The following is a 24816-nucleotide window of genomic DNA, read 5'->3' as shown; positions in this document are numbered from 1 at the left end:
GGGGTTGAGCGTTCATCGCTTGAAAACACAATCTGAAATTAAACTGAAACGCTTCTTGTTGTTTTCATTTACTCTATTTAGGCGTTCACCCCTCAATGGTGGAGTAGAAGTGATTCATCTTCTATATTAAAATAAGTCATAAGGAAATTCAAAGAATTAATTCATAGTCTCCTGCATGTTTTTGAATCTATGTTTATTTATGCTGTATTCGATACAATTAAAAATTTTCGATCTTCATTGATTTCGCTTATAGCCGATACTTGGCCGCCCTCAGAATCGGGAACTTATCGCCGGCACAGATTCCTCGGACGTCGTCGTTGCCAAGATCGAAAATCGAGACACCGCCCAAACCCTTGGCTTTCGCGTAGGCCGCCTTGTTTCCTGCCGAGTCCGGATCCTCGTAGGACAACCAAATGCCATTCTCGTCGTGCTCATCCGCGATGCGATAAGCGTACACCCCGTAGCGTTTGGTTGGATCTCCGACTCTTATCATCCGGTGCCACCCCTTGAGATGGGCATTTCCTGGATTCGGGAGCATCGAGCAAATTTCCGGCCAGCTGAAGAACCCATCGGTGCCACTGCTTCCGGAATCGGAAGCAGCCGGGCCGGTGGCCAAAATCGGTGGAACACCGGTGACGCCAGATTCGCCTATTAGCTTCCAGCCCCGGCCGTACGTCGGAATGCCGATGATTATTTTATTGATCGGTGTGTTGTGCGATAACCTGAAAAGAAACGTCAAGTGTTTGTGTTTATCAAGAGATTAAGATATAAAAATACAAGACATAACATGATTTCTATATAGCGTAGTATCTAACGGAACTACAAGGAGGTCGTAAAAATTTTTATAACATTGTGAGCGGAGGTGAGGAGAAGATTTGGAGTACAATACGTCTCCGAAGTTCAGTGCAGCCCGAAATGTCGGTTTAAAAAAAATCCTTCACAGGCTATACAAGGCTAGATAGACATACATATTAAGACTACACAATTATGTGCTTTGAATACTGCTCAAAAGCAGATAAAGCCAATAGTGTTCAATAACTTCTCACCAGTGGTTAACTTTTGCATCAATGTTGTTGCCCTCAACGCGTCCCTCGGGTTCATAAATCGGGCCGGTGTAGTCCCCTTCCTTAGGATTTCGTTCCGGAGTTTGCTGATCGAAAGCCGCCAGATTGATGTAGTCCACATAATCCTTCAACAGGGGCACATCCATGAACATGGTTTCGTTGACGTGTGGAAGCACCGTTAAACCGAGCTCGTAGTTATCAGCCCTGAGAGCTTCCTTCAATTCCCGCACCAAAGCTGTGAACTCTTCCCTGTGTTCATCGGCCTTGGGATCCAAAATACTGTCTCCGGTGAAGACTTTTTTGAATCCATGCCACAGTTTGCCTTTCCAATCGCGAATACGCTTCGGTTTAGTCTGGGGAAACTGCCAGGCCAGATCCAGTCCATTGAACTCGTAGGTTTTGAGCAGACTGTAAACGGAGTCCACGAACCATCTACGCTCTCCAGCTGATTCCAGCAGAGTCAGATACTTCTCAAAGGGTTTTTCCTCTTTCAGATCTTTATAGAAGCCAATGCTCAGGAAAATTTTGAGATTCGGAAAACGCTTCTTCAGCGCGGTTACAACCCGGTATTGACCTTTTCCGGAGTCCAAATCCAGTGACGCGTCCACAGGACGGATTCGATTGGTTCTAACATCGATGCTCGCAAATCCGTACATAAGGTGAGTACAATATGGAAGCGCTAGCTCAATGTCTGGTACTGTAACTTGACCAGGTCCTAGGATGATATCGTACAGTTTAATTTAATATTTCTTAAATTTAGAAAACAAAAGCTGTGAAATCTTTGGCCTTTTCAATGATTCCACACGAAATTTTATTGCAAGTACTAAGATCCTGTAATTATTTTCGGTGTGTATCGATCAAGACAGGATCTACATATACTGAATCAATTTTTTTATTTACCTCGGAAAAAAACTTACCATCCTTCAACGCGTGGGATCCGTCGTAATAGCACAGAACTTTCGGTCCGGTTGTGGTAAAGTTTCTCTGACAACGAACCAGAGCCACAAGAAGAAGTAAAACAGCAAACGCTTTGCACCACATCTTCCACTAAACTGAACTCCAGCAATCCCAACTTGCAAGAAATCTAAAGACACGCTTTTTTTTCTTCCAAAATAAGAAAAATGATTGACATGCATTCGGGAAGATCGTTTTCAGATTTCAGGCACGTGTAGGCACGTTGAGTTCTTTGATCAATGCTTGGAAGAAAATATTAACAATAAGACCAAAAAGTATCACACTTAAGCGTTTCATTAGTTTTTATTAGTTTTTTACAAACTCTTCAGCTATCTAGAGGAGGAGGTTTTGATTCAAAGAGAAATGACCTCATTAATCTCTATCATGATTTACAAGCAGTGGATTTCCCTTCCTAGCGTTGAGTTTTGTGTGTTTGGTAAGCCGAATTTTAAATGTTTGAAGCATGATAGCGGTTGCTTCCATTCAATGACTGTTAATCACACGAAGAGAGATATTAGGTTCAAAATCATGAGACTTTAATCAAGCTACTTCATTGTTTCGTGTTCAGACACTAGAAAAAGTCTTGTTTCTAACGGGCTAAAACTTGAAAAAGTAGATTGAAATGTGTTAACGCCGATCCCGATAAATTTGATCAGTCAGGAAACCTAGCCACACTAGTATGCAGAAACTAAGCAATCATCATCATCGATGATGGTTGATAGTCAATACCGTCAAAACCGTATAGGTGCAATCTGAAACACTCTCTTTTTATCACATCGATCAGTCTTCCGATCGAGTGATAAGGTGATAAAAACATCGCACGTAGGTCCAGGTCAAATTTCGCTTATGTACCTACACTGCCGGCCAAAAGTTTGGGATCACCCACTAAAAAACATTCCAATTTTGATCGTTCATATCTCAGCCGTTTTAGGACATATTGAAAATCTTCTGATCTCATTTGAAAGATAATGAACAATAGCTATTTCGGAGGTATTTTGCTCAAACATAATGTTATAGTTTTGAACTAAAAACTTAACCTAAAGTTATAACATTTTGAAAAAATCGCCCTCAATATTCAAAGCCGATGATCTCGGGATAGTGTGGACCAAATCTCAAAATTTGAGTGGCATTAAATCCCTATTCTTTACTTCTCAGAACACAATCAAAAAATTTTTGTGAAGGAATTCAATAATGTACTTCTATAAATAAAATAGACACTTGAGTTATCGTCCAAAAGTTTGGGATCACCCCTTTTTATGGTGAGTTTTGGATCATTCTTATAAAAACATACAAATTAATTTTATTCATATCTTTCTCATCTAACATCGTATTGTAGATCTGAAGGGTTCATTTGGAAGCTAAGAAATTGTTGTTTTTTCATAATTAAAAAAAATCACCTGAAATTAGATGTTTTTTACTTTGATTTATAGGTCTAGTGGAGAAAAGTGATGCCCCTTTTAGTAGGGACATCTAAAGATTATGAAACTTTTATATAGATGGATAGCAGGGTAAGAAGAAATGAAAGATGGTGAAAATGAGCAGGTAGAATTTGTTAAGAAGCATAACCATCACATATCAAATTTTTGTTCCTCACGAGCCTACTACTATGAAGTGGTAGATACAGATAAAGTTGCATCTACCACCACACATTAGTAGGCTTAGCGTGGTTCGCATGCAAACCTCGCATGTAACGAAATGCGAAGATACCAAACTGAGAAGACTAAACATCGATAGATGCGTTTCTGAGTTAAAGGGAGCTTATCTGAGCGATCACATATCATCTTTTTGTTCGTCCGCACTATAAGTTTCCAGCTAGTGACGGACGAGAGCGTTCAGGGGTGTCAGATAATTTGTTTTTCGATTCAATTGTACGATGTCATATTTTCACTCTTACATAATTTCGTGGATTTATTTAAAGTGTGCACTTATCTTGGTTCCTAAATATTCAGCATACAACTTGAAGACATGATATATTTATGTCTTAAACTGCTATCTCTAATCTACCAAGTTATTTGATAATCAAAAATCGATCTCAAGAGAATTGTCATAGTAGACAAAGATGCTTTCGAATACTTGGAGACTTGCTAGCTATACAGGCACTAGAATATTTATAGTTATATTTTGAAAAAAAATATTTAGAAAGTAATTTTCCAAAAATCGCGATATGAAGGTGAGTTTTGCTAAAAATCGGCATTCTGTATATACCGATTCTTGATCAAAATTTTCGCCAAAAATCGGTATAATTACCGAAAAATCAGTATGTGTGGCATCGCTGGTTTGAACCGTTGCCAGGCAGCATTGATTAAATTTGAGTGAGTGAGTGAGTTAGTGAGTGAGTGAGTGGCTTTTTGAAATGGGGTATCAGTTATTATATCAATCACTTCTGATACAACAAGTAGTAAGCTTGAGTGGTGACTTATTTGGTCCGAATCAGCTCTCGCTTTTGAAACTTGTATACATTGACCTCGCATTGTCGCTCTGTCGACTGTCTAGAGAACTACGGACAGCAGCATACGGCTCTGAATATTTCCCACTGGAAATGTATCATAAATGTTCCTGGGCTCTGTTCTTCTGCCGAGCATCCATCGCACTCGTTTTTTTTTTTTGGTTACACGCGACGATGAGAGCCGAGTGAAACCGGCACTAGATTAACAGCACTGCAGTGAGAGAAGAAACAATTCCACAACACAGCACAACAGTGCTATTTTTGCTCTCCTTTTTCCAAACTGCTAGGCAAACATACCACAAGGACAACAAAGCCCGCAACAACAATCTCGTCGCCTGTTTGAAGCTTTATGCTGTTGAGATTTGCAAATGAAATAATTTTTAACTAAATAAAAGGATTTAAAAACTAGAGTTTAAAAACAATACCCAAGTTGGTTTCTAATTTTATTTTTTTTCAAAATTCAGAAATTTATTATCTGAATACTGAAAATGCATATGAGTTTCCGAAAATCATGTGTTCAATTTGGAATAAAATGCAAAACCAAACATGATCGATTACAAAATAGCTATTGATTTCAATTTTCTTTAATTATGAAGATTCGAACCGAAAACCTGAATTCTGAACCTGGAATTAGTTTTCAAGCTTTTGACATTATCCCTGAGTTAAGATTGCTACTCATGAATAAGCTTACACAATGATCAAAAATTGGTAAGGCATTTTAAATTTTGAATGTAGAGTAGAATATCTCGCCTGCTTTTCTGGATCTTCATGGGTGGAGGGTGTAGGGTAACCCTCAAAAGCTCCTCCCCGTTCCTACGGCCATGTCTCTGAGTGCTGTGATAGCACATGGAAAAAGTAGCCGTTGAATTTTATTGAACATAAACCATGCCTCATCGGGGGCTACCGTTGTTATACGTCACGTGGCTGATCAACGGTGATCGACATTTTTTTTTTTTTGGAATGTCTCTCCCACATTCCTTCACTTACGTCTATCCTCGCATCATTGCTTAATAATGTTCGTTACTGATAGACGATCATGAATGGTTTAGAAGGAAAATCTGAAGAAATACTAACGCCACATCTTTAAAAAAGCTGTAGCACATGCTGAACTGTTCATTGTTAGCCTCCACTGATCGTTCAAAACTGATACGTAGGGGAGAGTGGGGATACTTGATCCCCTTTTCTTATTTTCACCATATCTTTTTGGAAAAATTTAGCAACTCGCCGTCTTTGACATTTTTTGACAGCTTGTAACTTCAAGTTTCTATGTATGTATGTATGTATGTATTATCCATCCAACGACCCCCTGAGCTGGCAGGTATGTTATGCAAAAGAGCCAGTGTAAATCTATTTGATTAACATTGTCCAATCGCGGGTGCTGGTGGTGTTAGCTCTATTGAAATTCCAGTAACCCATTTCAGAATGGCAACTGCACATCCCGAGGCTACTTTCATTGCCAATAAGCCCCGCCCAATCATAGCTGCATGACCAATTGGGTCATGTAATTATGATTAGACTTTCCACCTTTTATTGTTGACATATCCAGATACAAATTAAATATAATTGTCTAACTATATAGAATTGGCATCCTAATATGTCCAATAAAAGATAGACACGTATTTAGTTTATGGTTTTATTCATTTATTATTATCATGCTGTTATTGGTTGATATAAAGATATAAAAAATATTGAAAAAATAATTTTTGAAGAAAATCCGTAAATGCTTTTCAGACCTGTAAATAAAGTATGGTTAGGTATTTCTTAAATAGTTGAAAATAAAGTATAGATTGCAAAGTCCATCTATGCTCCAACACTACCTGTATGGAATTAAAGGTAAATTTTCATGTTCTACCCTGTCGTTTATGCATTATTAATATTAGGAGTAAATAAAAAATATACACAGAATACAAGATTGAGAGCCCAATATATAAGGAAACAAGAAATTAACGATAATAAACATACAACGACAACTTTGTTGAAAAGAAAGATAAACAATTGGATTATATGAGCAAATTTGAAACAGTCCTGGAACAAAAATTGTTTCTTAATTTTTCAATAGAATATTAATAATATCTAAAGATCAACATTAATTTTTTAATTCAATTTTCAACACATTTTTCGGCAGCATTATTTTATTATAAAGGAAATTGGTGGATTTAACACGGTGGGTAATAAACTAAAAAATGACCAGAAAAAGGGAAACTGCACTATTTTATAGTAAAGTTTTAACAGAAAAATGTCCATTAATCTGCTAAAATTACAACTTAAGTGGAAGGCATCCCCGTTCTGATTTCACTGAAAATGTAAATCGCCTATTCGTCTTTCTCGATTGCTGGAAACTACATGAATTTCAATGTAACGTAATTAAAAATATAATAAAAACACTCAAGAACTTTCACAACTAGCCATACAAACCCAACCCGTCGCATCGAACAGAGTAACCCAGTGTAAACTGGGATTAATCGCTGAAGTAATCTCGACGAAATGTAAAAAAACAATGAATTTGTTTAAACATGTACAAAAAACCAGATAAATTACAGTAACTACTGAATCAAAATTAAATTTGAAATTTTAATGAGCAATGCAATGAATGAATGAATGAATGAATGGAAATAAAATGAAATAATATATGTATGTTGGAATTACGAAATATGCCAACTAAAGCAAAAAGAATCATCCAGTTATCGAGTGAAAGACCAAGACTAAGTCATGCCGCCTCATCTTTTGATATAAACCTATCCTATCCCAGAACAATCCCAGTGATCTCAAATCGTGTTATCGTGTATGACAACTACGTTGAAATATAGGGGAGAGTGGGGATACTTGATCCCCTTTTCTTATTTTCACCACATATTTTTGGAAAAATTTAGCAACTTGCCGTCTTTGACATTTTCTGACAGCTTGTAACTTCAAGTTTCTATGCTACAAAAATTAGAACGATAATTGAACCCGTTGATGAACTAGAAGCATTTTCGTGGGAGTAAAAAAATTGCGTTTTTTCTGAAGTTAGGGGAGACTTGATCCCCTATTGAAGGAGACTTGATCTTTTATTCAGGAAGCCCTAATCCTTGTATAAAAATCAAACAAAACCCCAAGATAGAATGTTAATTGACTATTTTGGTCACGTTTGTTCTTATTTCACAATTTATAGCAGACATAAGAAGAAAATTCTATAACTTTGTCTCAACGCTAAAACATTGCATACTTACAGGGGCTTTTTTTTATAATTAAGAGAAAATTAATTATTTTTGCTCTTTACTTCAGACAATTGTTTGATAAATATTAGTTTTTGGATAAATATTAGTAATTTCGTAATCAGCAATCATATCGATCAATTAAGAAGAAGAATATGCCGTTTGGAAGGGGGATCAATTGTACCCAACTCTAGGGGATCAGTTGTACCCATAATCTACATTTTAGAAAACTTTTTCTGAAAAAAGTTGAAAGTTTTCCATTGCTTTGAAAATATGGCATTATGAAGTTCATTTTACGATCGAATGATTGATACATTGGAACAAATATTTTTTTCATAATTTTACCATGTAAGGAACATTTTAAAGTGATGAAAAAAGATCTTCAAGTTACATTTTGTGAAATTTTGCAAACAAAGTTCAATTACTCAAACAATTATTTAGTTAAAAAATTTTAAACTACAAGCATTGTTATTTTGCTCATTTCGGGAAATTTTTCTAGAACATTTGATCTTTGTAAGACATTCCAGTTTCGAGATATAGCTAAGGAATCAAGTATCCCCAGGGATCAAGTATCCTCATTCTCCCCTACCTATCAGTTGTGATCCTAGAAAGTTAAAAAAAACATCGAGACGTTCGGTTGATAGACAGCGGCTTTCTTTACCACATTATGATTTGCGGAAATGTTTCAAATCAAGATGCGTCGTTGTCATGATTGTATTATTTGGTTGAAAAAGGAAAAATTGACTGCATCAATTTTTAACTCTGAATGTTATCAAGTATGGCTCAGTGAAAATGATTGATTTTCGGAACATCGGCTCAAAGGATCAGACGTTAGAAAAAAAAAGCTTGTTGAGGGAACTGCTGCAGTTAAAAAGAAGGCGAGTTGAGGGGAACAAGGCAATTTGAAATGATTTGAGAAGAAATTGTAGTGTGTTTTGAAATGAGGAAACTGCTAAAGCATTTCTTTTAGTATGAATCATTTCGTTCGTACGAGGAATTTTTAATCATCAGTCTCAAATAGAAAGAAAAATGTTTCTCAAAACAGGTTTCCATATTCACATGGTTATATTTTATCTTTTAACACACGCTTATCAAGTATTAAAAAACACATGCAAGTTTCCCGGAAACTGCATTTTTACAGCCGATATTTGGCAGCCCGCAGAATCGGGAACTTTTCGTTGGCGCAGCTTCCCCGGAAGTCGTCGAAGGACAGTTCACTGATGGCAATACCTCCGAGGTTCTTCTGCTTCACGTAGCCAGCCTTGTTAGAGGCCGAATCCGGATCTTCGTAGGAAATCCACAAACCATGTTCCCCATTGCTGTCGGGCATCCGGAAGGCATATGGTCCGAATCGTTTGGTCGGATCGCCAACCTTGCGTAGCGGGGCATCAGCTCCCTTGAGGCCGGAGTTGGCTGGGTTCGGTAGCTTCTGGCAAGTTTCGGCCCAGCTGTAGTAGCCTTCCTGCTGCAGGTAAGGTCCCGCCGGACCAGCTCCATCAGCTACCAGGGGAGGCGTTCCGGTGATGCCGGAGTCCGAGTTCAGCTTCCAACCGCGACCATGAGTCGGAATCGTTACGATAAGCTTGGACGAGGGCGCGTTGGCTCCGAGCCTGTGAAAAGTGAGGGTTATTGTGAAAACTTTCAATTTGCTTTTATTCGGGTAAAAGACCGTGAAAACCTTACCATAGCTTCACCAACCCATCAACATTGTTTCCGGGAACACGCTCGTTGAGCTCTTGAATCGGCGCAGCGTAGTCAGCTTCTTTGGGATTGCGCTCCGGTGTCTGCATATCGTAAGCTCCAATGTTTACAAAGTCCAGATAGTTGATGATAGCTGGGATGTCGAAGAAGGTGCTGGTGTTGACATGTGGCAGCACAGTGATTCCGAGCTGATAGTTGTCCGACCGGAAGGCATTCTTCATCTCCCGCAGCAGTGCGGTGAACTCTTCCCGATGTTCATCGGCCTTCTCGTCCAGGACGCTATCGCCGGAGAATACTTTCTTGAATCCCTTCCAGAGTTTGCCGGCGGTCGAGTGCTTCTTGACCGGTTTGTTCTGAGGCCACTGCCATGCCAGATCGATTCCGTCGAACTCGTAGGTCTTCACAATGCTATACACACTGTTGATGAAGGTAATCCGAGCGGCTCCGGATTCGAGCAGGTCCAAATATTTGGGTGAAGGTGCCGCAAATCGATAGCCACCGATTCCGAGTAGGACTTTGAGTGCCGGATATTTTCGCTTCAGCTGGGTCACCTGCCGGTAGTAACCCTTGCCGGTGTCCAAATCCAGATTCGGATTGCGGGAGACGGCTTTGTTCGAATCCGGATCGATGGCCGCATAGCCGTAGATTAGATGGGTACAGAATGGCAGCGCCGTTTCGATGTCAGCCAGGCCGACTTTTGCCAGACCTATTCGAGGAATAGAAACGAAAACACGACATTCAGTTAGTTATCAGTTTTGTGTTTTCTTTTTCACATTCGAACGGAGAAAGGTGAAGCTTATTCATAAGTATTGATTGTGAAATTACCGGTTGACCTTCCCCCAGAGAGGGTTATCAACTGAAATGGCTAAGAAATCACCGGCGATTCGGTGAATTAGTTGAAAAATCACAATTTAGAAGCAATGATCTATTCATCCCGTCTACTTGTGCAAGTAACGAGTGATGGTGTGACTCAGCTGTAGAAAGCAACTTCACTCTCTAGAGAATATTTTTTTTAAACTTATGAAAAATTCACATTTATTGAAGCCGTTTCGATGGACGGATGAGAGTGGATGGTGTCGTAAAATGCCGGCTAAACAAGCTTCACAAGTTCAGTTTGTTTACCTATAAACATCTCTGTGTGCCCCATTCGATAAGCAAATTTGGACCGGTTCCGAGAGGTCATCAACGTTTATTTAAGGCGATTCAGAGAACGGTTCGTTTTGTTCCTACAGAAAAGTTACTAGAATCGAATTATGTTTTCGTGGCATTCGATTTACTCAAATTGTCTTTTATTTTGATAATATTCTTAATATGATGCAATACCATGAATCAAAATATGATTTTCATCGAAAAAAGGGGAAGTGTAACTAAAGTTATGATTTTTATGCTGTTTGGACATTCTCTGCTTTGGCAAAGCAAAATATCAATAATTCTGTGATTTGACCTCAAAACGCTGTGACGATTTTATGTGATGATTTTAAAGCATTTTTGATTAAAAATAAAATCCAACATTTACAAATAAGGTTATTTTTACGAAGAGCTAATTAAGAGTTAATCAATTTTAAAAACGTTATAACAATTAATGAATTTGAACTAGTAATTTACAGACAAACAAATTTATAAATTCACTAGCTGATCCCGTACGAACTTCGTTTCGCTTTAAATCATTGGTACGTCAAAATGAGTTTAGAAAATGAATTCGAAACATTCTTTTGACAATTTTGGGGAAAAAATTCAACAGTGTTTAAAGTCGCTACTGTTACTATCACTTGAAATTCAAATTAAACGGTTGATTGGCTTTTTATTAAAATTTATGTGAGAGTGTTTTCTTCTCGATCGGTTGCAAAATCTAGACATTATGGCAGAAACATGTACTATTTGTTTATGTGCACGACTCTTTTGCTTAACCTTCACACTTAAATTGGTATCAATTAACTGCCTCCAACAAAATTATTGCGCAAAACATTGAACTTTCAATGAAACCCTCTTTTTCTGTCCCATGGCCCGAAATTCGATAATAGAAACCAGTTTTACGTTCCTCAAAACTCCCTTTTGCCATGGACGGCCTTTTTTTGACCACGATTCAAAACTTGACACCTGAAATCAATTATCTTTTCTGTTAATCTCCCATGTGTCAATTTTCATTACAGTTCTATGCTCAATCAATAGAATATCGTAAAATCAGTGAACAGATAATAACCCCTTTTGCCAACCCCTGAGTCAAGATTTGAAACCTGAAAGCAAAAGAACGTCCCTCAAAACTCCTATGCGGAAATTTTCATTTCAATCCAATGTAGAATAACGTCAAACTCGCAAAAACATTAAAGTTGGGTATGGACGACTCCTTCAGCCAACTTCTGATCCGCAATTCGAAACTTGAAATCGATTGCTGGTCCCTCAAAACACTCATGTGCAAATTTTCATCACAATACGATCTATAATAACGCCAATATTGCAAAAACATTAATCAGTGGATATGGACGACCCCTTTGGCCGACCCTTGACCCTAAATTTGATAACTGTAATCGATTTCTCGTCTCTCAAAACACTCATGTGCAACTTTTCATCACAATCCGATGTATAATGACACCAATATAGCAAAAACATTAATCAGTGGATATGGACGACCCCTTCGGCCGACACCTGACCCTAAATTTGATAACTGTAACTGATTGTTCGTCTCTCAAAACATTCATGAGCAAATTTTCATCACAATCCGGTGTATAATGACGCCAATATCGCCAAAACATCAATCAGTAAATATGGACGACCCCTTTGGCCGACCTCTGACCCTAAATTTGATAACTGTAATCGATTGTTCGTCTCTCAAAACACTCATGTGCAAATTTTCATCCCAATCCGATGTATAATGACGCCAATATCGCCAAAACATTAATCAGTAAATATGGACGACCCCTTTGGCCGACCTCTGACCCTAAATTTGATAACTGTAATCGATTTCTCGTCTCTCAAAACACTCATGTGCAAATTTTCATCACAATCCGATGTTTAATAACGCCAATATCGGAAAAATATTAATCAGTGGATATGGACGACCCCCTTCAGAAGGGGTCGTCCAAAAATCTAAAAACATTTTTCATCATTCCTGGTCCTAATGAGTATCCATGCCAAATTTCAGATCTCTAGCTCTTAAGACGGCTGAGTCTATAGAGGACAAACAAACAAACAAACAAACAAACAAACAAACAAACAAACAAACAAACAAACAAACATACAGATAATTGCTTTTTATATTATAAGATAGATAAAAGAGGATAAAATTTTAAAAATCTGTGAAATACCACAGTTGATATTGGTCGATCTTGGATCGATCTACACGAGATCAATTTGTTAAACTCGTATTTCCGATTTTATGGATAGCCTTGGAAAATCGATAAAATCAGGTTACTTTCGATCCGATGTCTCGATCTTTTGAAGTTCTGGTTCCATTGTTTTCGAAGATTTTGAGAATCAATTTTGAATTTTGATACCTGCACCATCTTTAAGACTACTTTCCATTATTGGTGCTTCCATGCCACTTATAAAATCCAGACCGACTTAATAGATAGCAATTATTACCTCTATACTCTTGATGAAAATCTAAACTTTTATCGAATGCTCAAGTAATCGAAAACTCTATAAATGGTTACTTAAAAGCTTAAATATCAATATTCAATAGCACTTTTCTCAGCTCGAGATTAAAGTTCTTATCAAAACTTTCGAGTTTCACTGTCGGAACTCGGTTGTAAGCTGTTCAGCTTTTAAATACGACCACATTAAAAAGAATTTCTAGCAAAAAAAAGTGTTCATATGAATTGTAGGAATTATTAAATTCTTCATATTAATATTCTAAGATTGCATCTACTCTCAATGAAAAATATACTTGGAGAATTTAGATGTTTTCCAGATGATACCTGAACACGTTACCTTGACCATGACACCAGAGTAAATGAAAGTCCGTAGCCTGTTCAATATTATCATTCCACTAAATGACCTAACTTAAAATGTTTGAAATATTTCAATCAGTCAAGTTACAGTATTTAGACTTATTACTATCTAACGCGCATGTAATTTGAACTAGAAAGTATGTCGTATGGAAAGCGGTATCATCCAATAGGATGAAAATCACTGAAAAAAAAGGAAAACGCCTTATTTTTATTTTTTTTTTTTTTGATATGTCATAAATACTCAATTAAATTTATGAAAAGTTAAACATTCTGTTCTGATGTTCTGATGTTGAATTTTAAAACATTTTAAAAACTATATTGTATGAGCTTTCCTGTCGTATTTCATTATTTACTTCAGCTTAAAGCAGCCCTCAGGCAATACCCCTCATACCCCAAATTGTGATAAAAACCTGGCAAAATCGAGGTACCGTAAACTGGGGGAACTTTGATCAGCGGGGTAACTTTGATCAACATGAAATTTTCGCAGATAAGCACCATTAACTAAGTACGAAGTTAATATATCTGAAAACTATTTACTACGTTTGAAATCCTGTGAATTTAGTTACAAATAAGCTAAATTTAGTTTTTATTAGGAGATTTTATATATCACTTAAAATATAATTTTAAAATCTTAATATATCTGGTTTTTTGAAGGCTCACAAACAAACATCTCTCCTAATCAAAATTAAGCAGTTAAGTGCAGATGGGTTGTTTAATGTGAAAGTTCAACTATTTTCTTGGTTTAGGTTAAGTTTAAGTGTTATTTTTATGATCATTCTATGATAATTTTTGGATAGTGAAAGAAAACGGTCATTTTCCATGAAAAAGCTCGTATAGAAAAAATGGCTAAAACCTCTATCAAATGGTTTAGATTGAAGAAAAAAAGAACATGGGAAAAGTAAGAAGATTTAGGGAATTGCATGAGGGCAAAATTTTATTTGTTTTTGAGGCCAAAAAATATTGAAAATTTTTTTAAAAAAATTGCCCCTAAATGTATACAGCAACATTATCCATCTTTCAAGTATATTTGTTTTTGAAAGAAAACGTTCAAAATTCAATTGAGTCCAAACAAAAAATTACGGTTATCGATGTTTTGAGCCTTCTGTGCTTAATAGCATCAAAACAATAAATTTGAAGATCTTGAGATACGTAAAAACTATTGTGGTCAAAGTTACCCCGAAACTTGAAATCTGGTTTTGTAACAAACATTTAATTAAAACCACCAATGTCGTTTCAATTTACTGCAATCAATGATCATGTTTAATACTCCCCACCTCAGTAAGGGTTTTAAAGCTTTTAGGTATTACGAAAAAGCAACCCTTTCCAAAATATTCAAAAATGAATGAAAAAAGTGATCAAAGTTCCCCCAGTTTACGGTATTTGATTTCAAAATTGTCGACCAAAATCTGGGTAATTTTTAATCAAAACCTAGGAATTATTCATAAAAAATCAAGAAACAAAACTTTTCATGATTGTTTCTTATAAAAAACTTGCTTCAAAAATTTTGGACGCACAAAACAAAATTACTACACAATTTGGTTTTTTTTTTTAAGTTGGGTTTAAGAATGAGAATGAGAATAAACCCGGGCAACATCCGGACTTTTCCAATGAAATCCGGGCAACAGGTTCGAACTGGACTTTTCTTAAATTTTATGTTAAATACCTAGGCCAACCCGGTTAAAAGCGGGCAATCTGACAATCTTACCAAAGAAATATAGCTGAATTTTAAATTTTTAATAAAACCCGTTTTGGAGGTTCTTAAAATTGTATTTCTACATAATTTCGTATTTCTGATTTCGTATCAAGTTTAGGATTCTTGATTTCCAGTTCGAATGATCATAAGAAATTAGGGATGAAAAGCTGCTTTGAAATCCTGGTTCAAATTCGGTTTTGCATTTCATATGAAATTGGAATCATGGTTTTCTTAAATCATATGCATTTCCAATATTTTGATAAAAAAATTTCGAATATGAAAAAAGAAGAACTTTGTCTTATATTCAAATTCGAAGTTCTTAAACTTTATTCTAACACAAAATTTAAACATTTAAAGCTTATAAGTGGTGATCCAAAATTGAAAGCATAGATTCAGATTCATCATTTGAAATTCACATTTTAATTCAGATTCACAAAACAGATTAAAAAAAAGATTCATGAATGAGGGCTTGGCTCATAAATTTCTGATTTGGAAATAAGATTCGGATATCGTATTTTTTTTGTACATTTCAAAAATCGTATTGAAATCCTGAAACAGATTCAAAGTTCAATTTTTGAATTTAGGTTCAGAATTTAGATTGTAAATCCAGAAAAATATTTGGCTTGTGAATGAGTTTTTCAATCAACATAACATTGTTGAGGAATTCAAGAGAATATGAACTTAAATATTTGCTTGTCAATTCAATTTCCAGATTTCAATTTTTTTAAATCAGAATAGTAGTAGAAATGTAGAATTTGAGTTTGTTTTAAAAAAAATCGTGTTGATGATTTTTTTAAATATAATTAAGGATATTTTGCATAAAACAAGCAAAATATCCAAAATTATATTTCAAAAAAATCATCCATAGGGTTTTCATTATGGAATTGATTCTTTATGAACAAATATTCTAAAGAAAAGAAAGAAATTTTTAAAGAAACATAGACTTGATCTACAACAAAAAAATCTGCACAAAATTCTATATTTTCTAGGTGTATTGTTTAACATTATTGAAATTGTAGTTTTTTGAAAGCCAAATTTCAAATTAAAATCATAAATTTAGTTCAAGTTTGCATCAAACAAATTTGATCCGATAATTTTTTATCTCTTACTGTTTTTTGTAAAATTTTATTTATTTTCATCAAAGGTAAGAATCTTGCAACTTGCAAAAGAGTTTGAAAGATTGGGCTTGTTTGATTTGAGTATAGAATTGAAGGCTTCCGTAAAAAGAACTTATTTTATACTCAAATCAAATAACTTTGGTTTACCAGACTTTTGAACAAATTCATAAACTTTAACCATCAATGAAAGCTTATTTCATATTTTGTTTCTAAAAGTTTCATTTTAAAAAATTAGCTCACCATTTGGGCTAACGAACATTTTTCTAAAGTTACGATTCAATGCGAAAACTATCAGTTATTTTTAAATTTACAAAAACATGCGATTTTCACCCTACTAAGAAAAAAGGGTAAGTTGCAACAAACTCTGATATTGCTAAAAAATCAATGAAAACGTTTGAAAATTTCTAGTTTTTGATACATTTGTGATGTCATTACGCATAAAGCACCAATTGCAGTAAATTATGGTTTTGTTCGGAATCAATTATACATTTTTTCTGTCAAAAATGTTTTTTTAAGAAAAAAGTGTAAATCTGCTGCATACATTTAGGGGTAAAAAATACTACAAAATGTTCTGTAATAGGGTAAATCATAAAAATTAATTTTAGGATGGAAGAAATTTTAAGGTAAACAAACGCATAATGCAAAACAATCATATCCCAGCATATGGAAACGCGATTTATGAGGTTTAGTTCTGATTTGCATTTTGTTGCATTTTGCCCCAGACAGGTAGCTGAATTACAAAAATATGGTGATTGTCCGAAACATATTTTTACACCAACAGTGTTGATATAGAATAACAAAAGCAACAAAAAGTTTGAAGGTTATATCATTAAGCCAATCCGTTTTTACGGCATCGAAAAATGTAAAAATTTGTTCATCTATTGGTCGATTTTGTAAATTTTTTATGAGAATCAAAAACTTCTAAAAACTCTTTCACGACGTTAAAAAACTATGACATCATCATTTTGTTATCATTCAATGATAACTTTATTAAAGGTTATTGAAATTAAATTTGAATGATTATTGTGGTATTCAAATGTTGCATCTAACCCTGCTTTTGCATGCTGCCTCTTTTGACGGTACTTAAAAAATTAATAATCATGAAGATTTATTTAATCCCTGCACCCCCCTCCCCCCCAAAGCCGGTTCTTCTTACGGCCCTGCCCCTCACAAAAAATTAAAAGATCGATCTTGCAGAGATCGATCCTTTTGCTTCGATTTTTTAGATGAATCGATCCTGGAACCATTCAGCTGAATCGATCTTGGGAATCGATTTTTTTTTACAGAAGATCGAACAATCCTAACCACAATATTCTGTTGTCTGTGAAACAAATTCTGTGACGAAAATTTGCTTAAAATTTTGTGAAATATTGTATTTTTTTTTTGTATTTTCAGCAACCTTGGTCACCCCAGATTGTTGATCTCGAATGGATTAAAGATTGTAGATCTCAGACCGAAAAACAGACATAAGAGGAAGGGTTCTGAATAAATATTTTAAAATAAATTTGAGTTTATCATCTCTGATTTTATTCAACATAGGATCCGCAATTGATTATACGTTTTCAGATCGGAGCTCAGATTTAACATCAATTTAGACGCCAGGGGGTCTAAGATTTATTCTGAATGTTTGCTTAGGATTTTTTCTAAGATTTTTAAAATAAATCACATTTATGTTTTGAAACATTTAACATTGAGTTTAAGAAAATTTTACAAATCTATAGAGAATTTTATTTTATTATCTGACAATTTGCGCCGTTATAGTTAGGTTGATAGAAATTGTATGTAACGTATGTGTCGTATCCTCTGTCAATTTCAATTTTGTGACGGATTTTATCGCGTTTAAAATCGTAAATTTCGTCACGTCTACCTCTAGCAACAATCACAGATAGAATGCTCTCGTATATTTTCGGTACCCTCATCCAACCGATTTATATATTCGCCTCTCTTTTACTCATTAGTAATTCTCAATTTTCGACAATATACCATTTCGTTCTAACAGTTTCCGAAGCGTTTGCGCTAAAACACTCAATAAAGTTCTCTCCTTTTTCTAATGTTTTTCACCGGTAAAGTTACATTTGACTAAGTTGTTCATTACTATTCTTTATCTCATATACTACAGTATGTTACTGTTGACGCATAAATTCAAGCCACGCTAAGGCGTGAGCCACTTTAAAGAGTATCTTTAGCGCCAACTGATGTGTGCTCTCAGTTTCACAACCCGATCAGCTGACGACCAATCAGTCTTAAGCAACCACAGAAGCAATCGGACATGCTTGGCATCGCTCCTCAGATTTGCCCGTTCGGAGTAAGAGCGTGTATTTTTTTTGCTGTGCTCTTCCCAAAAGGAGAATCTTTAAAAAATGCTCAGTTACCTCCAGAGCGACCAAGCGCCACCCAAGTGTGGGCAAGAGAGGCAAGCAAACTGATGAAGTGCGTTCTCGGTGCAGATAAATTCGTTCGCACTCGGGCGAAAGAGAAGCTTTACAGAAAACTCGGGTTGTCTTCATCGGTTGCGTCTGGATCGATGTTTCGAAGTGCGTCAGAATTTACAATGCAGAAAAGAAATCTAACGGAACTAAGTTAATAACGCCAAAGGTAGTTAAGATAGAATGCTGGTGTCTTCGACAATATTGCTCTGTATAATAAAGCGCATATTTTGATATGAAATATAAAGTTTAGAGGTCCACCAATAGCAAGATATAAATCATAACTTTCTTGTTTAGCATTTTAGAGCTTAAGTTTTTTCTACAAAGTTATTTATCTCAATAAAACACACAACTTTGCTTAACATGTCAAAGTTCTACAATCTTAACCCAAGGAGATACCTACGGTTCAATTAAACAAAAAAATGCTTTACAAATAGTTATTGTTATTATCGCGCTATTTTTTAATCGCTCCACTTTAAATTTTATATCAAAATATGCGAATTAACAACTTTGCCCAAAACACCTATCTGGTCATTCCTGAGCGAGTTCCTCTAGATTGATGTTCTGCACCAGGACAAATGATTAGCTACGAAAGCTTTCTTCGGTCGAAAAATATCAAAAGCATAGCGGTAAAGGAAGATAAATCCTAAAGTTTTGCAGTTTTATTACTAAAATTTGTCCCAGATCCCTGCGTAATTTTCACGGTTTGTTTAATAGACAAAGATTTTTGGATAACTTTAGTAAATTTTACTTTGCGAATTGCTGCTTTTGTAAATTAATGCAACCCACGTACGAAATTTAAAGTACATAAACCTAAGTATACAGCAATTTGCGGATGCCCGGATATTGTGAAAAAACTACTTGGATTTTGCCCAGTTCTATCCACATAATTTGGAAAATGAAACAAGAAAATCGAATTCAGTTTAAAATTGTTTGTCGAAAATTGGATTTGTGAAAGTTTGTTTCATCAAAAATCAAACCAAAACTTTCCTTCGTATGCTTTAAACATAAATGTAACACTGCTGATGTGTTGCGACAAAAAAATGTAAGTCGTTTTTCTTTACTAGATAAATTTCTGGTATTTCCTCAGATTTGGCCGGATATTGCTCGGTTTTTGGAATGGAAAATTTCAGATTATTTACCCGGTTTTCACCATGTTTTTCAAATGATTTGCCAGGAAGTGCCCGGCCCGGCTACGTACAAAAATATTTTATACATAAACCTACATTGGCCCTCTTCGACTGATGCACTGTTCCGCACTGCATAGCGGCTTTTTTTTTAAAGAAAACATTCCTGCATCGAAATCTTTCTGGCTTGATACACTGAGCGACACAGCAGCATCGCTAGAGCACAATTTTCTAGCCAGCTCCCTCTCTTTTCTTTAGAGCGAGCGACGTCCACCCGACCGTCAGAGCAACCGCAATCGGGCGCACTCGGCAAAAAGATAAGTGAACGTTGATCGTCTGAGCAGTGCACTCGGAAACCGAAATGATAAAAGTGTAATTCGTTCTCTGCTCTGTTCTGTTTGCGAGGTGTTGGACAAGCATGCAATCGGATATAGCTTTATCCAGCAAATAGAGTTAAAGCCAGAACGTTTAAGTTCCGTTGTTTAAGTTAAGTAATAAAATGACCAATCATTGAAGACATAAATAAAGTGTTGTTCTAAGTCCATGCGTGCTTCTCAGTTCGATCCGAAAGTGCTAAATTAACTTGCTTCAAATCTCAACAGTTACCGAACCTGGAAAATCTGGGCTAGCCGGAAAAATTTTACAAAAACCCCAGAATTATTTAACAAAAATCAATTAGAAAAAATCTGAAAATTTGTATCATTCAAACAATGCTGGTTTGAAATAGTTTTTTAGCCTTTCGAAAACCACTCTCGATTAAACATGTTGATAGAAAATGTCAAAAATTTCAAAATAGAAATGTTTCAAGTTTTTATTCGAATGAAGTGTATTAAATAATCAACAAGAAATACTGATTAAATACTGATTGAGACTTGGACGGACATCTGTAGGTGTGTAGCAGCAACAACAATCGATAAGTATCCACCCTATTATTACATAACTATTTTTGAATAAATATGACAATTAAATATGAATCTACAGATTACTTTAATTTGAATAATACAACTGGAAGTTTTAAGCCGTCATTATGAGTTATAAGAGCTCAAAAAGTTAAAAAATAATAATTGAAATTTTTAATTTATTTCAATAAAATTTAGCAAACTGTTACTTTACATTGCTAATTGAATGCCGAAGATGTTGGAGATTGATGGAGATTAAAAAGATTTTTCTAATATACTCTTTAAAAATTTAATCTAAATTGGCATTCTGGCAATTTTTATGATTTTAGCGACGATTAAAAATTTGATAACATAAGTAAAAGTTTTTTCAAAAATAAAATACAAATCTTTTTTTTTCAATTTTATGCTATTTTTTTCTGAAATCTTCTCGAACATTGAAATAAACCCTCAATTAAAAATTTTAAAATCTTTCAAACAATAAAATATTTTTAACAACCCTCAAATGTGTTTTTTCAAAGTTTTGATTGATTGCATTATTGAAAACATACATATTTACAAAAAAAATGTTTTGTCCCGGAGGCCAACCTGATTTCTAAAATTTGGCCGCCTGCTGAAAGTGTTGGCCATTTTGGCAACTTTAATAAAGGGAGTTCACGATAAAATTGCCACACTATGGAATTGCTCTAACTTTTTAACCGTTAGGTAAAATTTAATGAATATTTGGCTGGATTTAGTTCATAGTGCATTGTTTATCCTGCATTGTGCATTGCATATGCATTGTGCATCCTGCAAGTTTTAAAGTCCTGTGATCAATACTCGCTGAAATTGAGTCGAAAGAACAGCTCTTGCGCATTCATCGCGAGAACAAGGATCTCTCGCATCGTTCCACCGCTAAAACGTTGGTAATCGCGAATTCCACGGTGTCGCGAGTGATTATGCGACTCGAGGAACGATTGACCACCGGCACCGATCGAAAGCCCAGATGTGAAGGAAAAAGTATTTCGTACTACACCAAAAATCACAACCGCGTAGTTGGGGCCTTCAACCAAAATCCGAACGCCTCCTTTCGGGATGTGGCTAAGAAGCTGCACCTCAGCCGATGTTTTGTCCAGAAGGCTGGGCTTCGAACGTTCAAGGTACAAAGGCCCCTAATCGCGACGAGAAGCAGAACAAGTCCGCCAAAACCCGTGCCAGAAATGTATCTCTACGTGCTGACGAAAGTTGGACAATTCATGGACGACGAAACATATGTGAAGGCCGACTTCAAACAGATCCCCGGCAACCTGTTTTTCACGGCCAAGGATAAGCTCAGCGTTCCGGAGCATGTCCGCACTCAGAAGATGTCCAAATTTGCGAATAAATTCCTGGTTTGGCAAGCCATCTGCACTTGCGCCGGGGAGCGGAGTGCACCTTTCATAACCCAGGACACAATGAACGATGGACATGAAAGAGTGCCTCCAGAAGCGACTGCCTCTCCTGAAGGCTCACAACGCGTTGCAACGTCCCAACAATCTTCTGGCCGGATTCGGCCTCATGCTACTACTCCAAGGACGTGCTGAAGTGGTATGCGGACAATAAGGTCAATTTCGTGCCGAAAATGTTCAACCCTCCCAACACTCCGGAGCTCCGCCCCATCGAGAAGTACTGGACGATTATGAAGCAGCACATTCTTAAACGACCTAAGGTTTACACCTAACGACCTGGGTTTACATGCAGAAAAACGGTTGGTTCACAGGTTGTGCAGAATTTTATGGCCGGGGTTAAGGCCAAGGTGCGGGCATTTGCGTTTGGATTGTAAATAAAATACGAGTAAGATGGCAAAATGAATTTTAATAGTTATTTTTTAACCCCTGAAAATTAATTGGCAATCGGATGAAAACTCGAAATCTGCGAATCAATTTTGTGTGTGGCAATTTTATCGTGGACACCCTTTATAGCTCAACTTATGATGCAACTTTCATCACAAAACACCAAAAAGGGCCATCCACTCCTTAAAGAGTTATGAAAGAAATAATAAGACTACCAAATTAACCATATTCAAAAAATAGGTCCAATTTTCTCATGTGTTTAAGCTTCTCTTAGCTGTTTCTTCTGCTAGTCAAAAGTTTTCATTAGTATGGATTGTCAGAAGAACATATATTAAAACAACCAGCACAAAAAGTATATAAAAATAATAATTGGCTATGGTTTTATGCCACTTGAGGGTTGATATCCAAAACAGTAATCCTGATCTATATGGTCCGAACCGGCTAACTGTCCATTTTTTTTTTGCTGGGTGACTCTGGTAACCCTATTCGAAAATCTTAAAATGAGAAATTGTAGAGCATTTCAGTAAAAGTAAAAAAATCATGTATACCGCAGAGGAAGGTTAAAGATGGATAGAGACTTCATTGATGTTTTTATTTGACAACTTTTTTTTTCTTCTTCCAGACTTAATAAAGTTTTAACAAACGCTGTCTAAACTAAACGTGAAAAAAAATCGTACAAGAAGCCCAATGAAATTATTGATGCTAACTTTCCACAGCGGATTCCATTTGATTTATTCTAGGCAGCAACACTACGACTTCCCTCTGCCAAAGCATTGTCTAAGCATTGACTCAATTAATCGCCTATTAGTCCAAGCTAACTTTTTTTGTTAGCGAATCATCTTTTAGTGAGCCAGCAGATAAGCATGTTTAGCTTGCTTTTAATTCCGTTAAGTGGAGTATGCGAAATACAAAATACAGTGAACGCTGAACGAAACAAGCATACGTAAGTAGTACTTATTAGTAGTTTGTGTTTTACTTGTTAAAATATGGATGACTTGAAATCGTCAAAATTTTCTTCTACAATTTGCTTAGTTAAACGCATAACTGAAGCACAAGTTTATTTTTTTTGGGTTGACCAAAAATATGAAAATATTGTGCGAAATAAAGAAATTTCAACAAAATCAAGAATATTTCTTGAAGCTTACTGCGCACAAGTCAAAAATAATGCTTCTACGAACTATTTGAAGAAATAACTGCATTTTTTTTAGGTAGCTTTTGGTATTCCAAAAGGTTTTGATGGGCTTGTACTACATTTTTCTCTGATACTCACGAATTTGTCATTTGAGCTAGATTGCTTAATTTCTTGATAAACATGATGAGATTTGTAAGATGAGCATTTTACTTCAATTGAGTTGATTGAGTTAAATAAGAAGTACACATAATGTTGAGAATGGATACATTCAACTTAAATTTAATACCTTGTTATTCACTGATAGTCCAGAAGATTTAATAACCAACAACTGTTAAACGGAGGCGTAATTTTCTCCAAGGTGGTCCAATTAGCAGTAATTCACACTTCCAGAATAGTCAACCGTAGTAATGAGTCATCATTCTAATTTAAATTTAAACACCACATGATCAGAGTTTAGTCGCCGCTACTAGAGAATTGAACAACCGTCAACTGTCACGGAAGACGGGAACTTTTTCAGAACAATAAATCTTTGCATTCAAAAGTCACCGGCTTCGAAACGCGCCGGTTGAGGAAATATTTAAGTATCAACACGGAGTGTGAAAATAAAGGGGAAATAAACCACGGCCAAACAAGATGGCCCCAGTCCAGCTGCTTTTGTATGACATCACAGAAAACAACACCTCTCGTATAAAACCAATCATCATCGATCAGTCGAAGAACGTTACAATACCTTCGATCAGGAAGTTGCCCCCGTCGTAATAGCACAGAACCTTCGATGTCGACGTTTGGCCATGGCCGATTACGGCAAGCCCGGCTAGGATCAATCCGAGAGCGATCAGCTTCATCGTCACTCGCACTTCCTCCCTCTAAAAACAACCGACTAGGAGACGCACTTGAACTTGATCACACTTTGAGTAGAACACAGAACGCAGGAAAGTTGGACCACCACACCGGTAGAATTCGGAACGACAACTGAACCTAATCTGCCGGTGATTTGAAGTTTTTATATTGGGGGAACAATTTGCATTGAAGCTGTGTTTGTAAGGTGACCGGAGAGTCTGGAAACTCGATTGAGTTTGTTATTTCGAATGATCGATCCAAACATGAAGTATAGTTTCTTCAAAAAACTTAAAATAAGACAAACAAATTATCATCCAATTATTGACTCTCCAACACAAAAATTAAAATTTTTGATTATTTAGGTAAAGATTTTATCAAGAAAAACTATAATAAGACAGGAAAAATCTTGAAGCTGAGTAGGGGATCTTTTGAGTGACGATGAACACCGGCCGCCACCTCTCGATTTC

At 36.0% G+C, this 24816-nt stretch overlaps 2 protein-coding genes across 2 annotated transcripts; both read right to left on the bottom strand.

Moving 5' to 3' along the window:
• Positions 1–176: 176 nt before the first annotated feature.
• On the bottom strand, positions 177–2105 carry LOC129745512 (chitinase-like protein Idgf4). The gene is made up of 3 exons (XM_055738619.1): positions 1982–2105; positions 1047–1779; positions 177–722 (listed from the first exon to the last, which is right to left on the bottom strand). Exons 1-3 carry the CDS (start codon positions 2103–2105, stop codon positions 248–250), a joined length of 1332 nt encoding a protein of 443 aa, XP_055594594.1. The 3' UTR covers positions 177–247.
• A 6585-nt stretch (positions 2106–8690) lies between these two features.
• Positions 8691–24495, bottom strand: LOC129745510 (chitinase-like protein Idgf4). Its single transcript, XM_055738616.1, has 3 exons — positions 24240–24495; positions 9342–10065; positions 8691–9268 (listed from the first exon to the last, which is right to left on the bottom strand). Exons 1-3 carry the CDS (start codon positions 24352–24354, stop codon positions 8794–8796), a joined length of 1314 nt encoding a protein of 437 aa, XP_055594591.1. The 5' UTR covers positions 24355–24495; the 3' UTR covers positions 8691–8793.
• Positions 24496–24816: the final 321 nt, after the last annotated feature.

The sequence above is a fragment of the Uranotaenia lowii genome, chromosome 2, assembly GCF_029784155.1.
Source record: "Uranotaenia lowii strain MFRU-FL chromosome 2, ASM2978415v1, whole genome shotgun sequence".
In the NCBI taxonomy this organism is placed as follows: Eukaryota; Metazoa; Arthropoda; class Insecta; order Diptera; family Culicidae; genus Uranotaenia; species Uranotaenia lowii.
Note: the sequence above shows the minus strand (reverse complement) of the source record. Positions and strands in the feature narration are given on the sequence as shown.

Excerpts from the sequence above, each read along its gene's own strand:
- LOC129745510 (XM_055738616.1), bottom strand. The coding sequence starts at position 24,354 with ATGAAGCTGATCGCTCTCGGATTGATCCTAGCCGGGCTTGCCGTAATC. Across the intron at positions 10,066-24,239 it reads GGGCAACTTCCTGATCGAAG|GTCTGGCAAAAGTCGGCCTG; the intron begins GTATTGTAACGT and ends TTCCTCGAATAG. Across the intron at positions 9,269-9,341 it reads GATGGGTTGGTGAAGCTATG|GCTCGGAGCCAACGCGCCCT; the intron begins GTAAGGTTTTCA and ends CACTTTTCACAG.
- LOC129745512 (XM_055738619.1), bottom strand. The coding sequence starts at position 2,105 with ATGTGGTGCAAAGCGTTTGCTGTTTTACTTCTTCTTGTGGCTCTGGTT. Across the intron at positions 1,780-1,981 it reads ATCCCACGCGTTGAAGGATG|GACCTGGTCAAGTTACAGTA; the intron begins GTAAGTTTTTTT and ends ATATCATCCTAG. Across the intron at positions 723-1,046 it reads GATGCAAAAGTTAACCACTG|GTTATCGCACAACACACCGA; the intron begins GTGAGAAGTTAT and ends GTTTCTTTTCAG.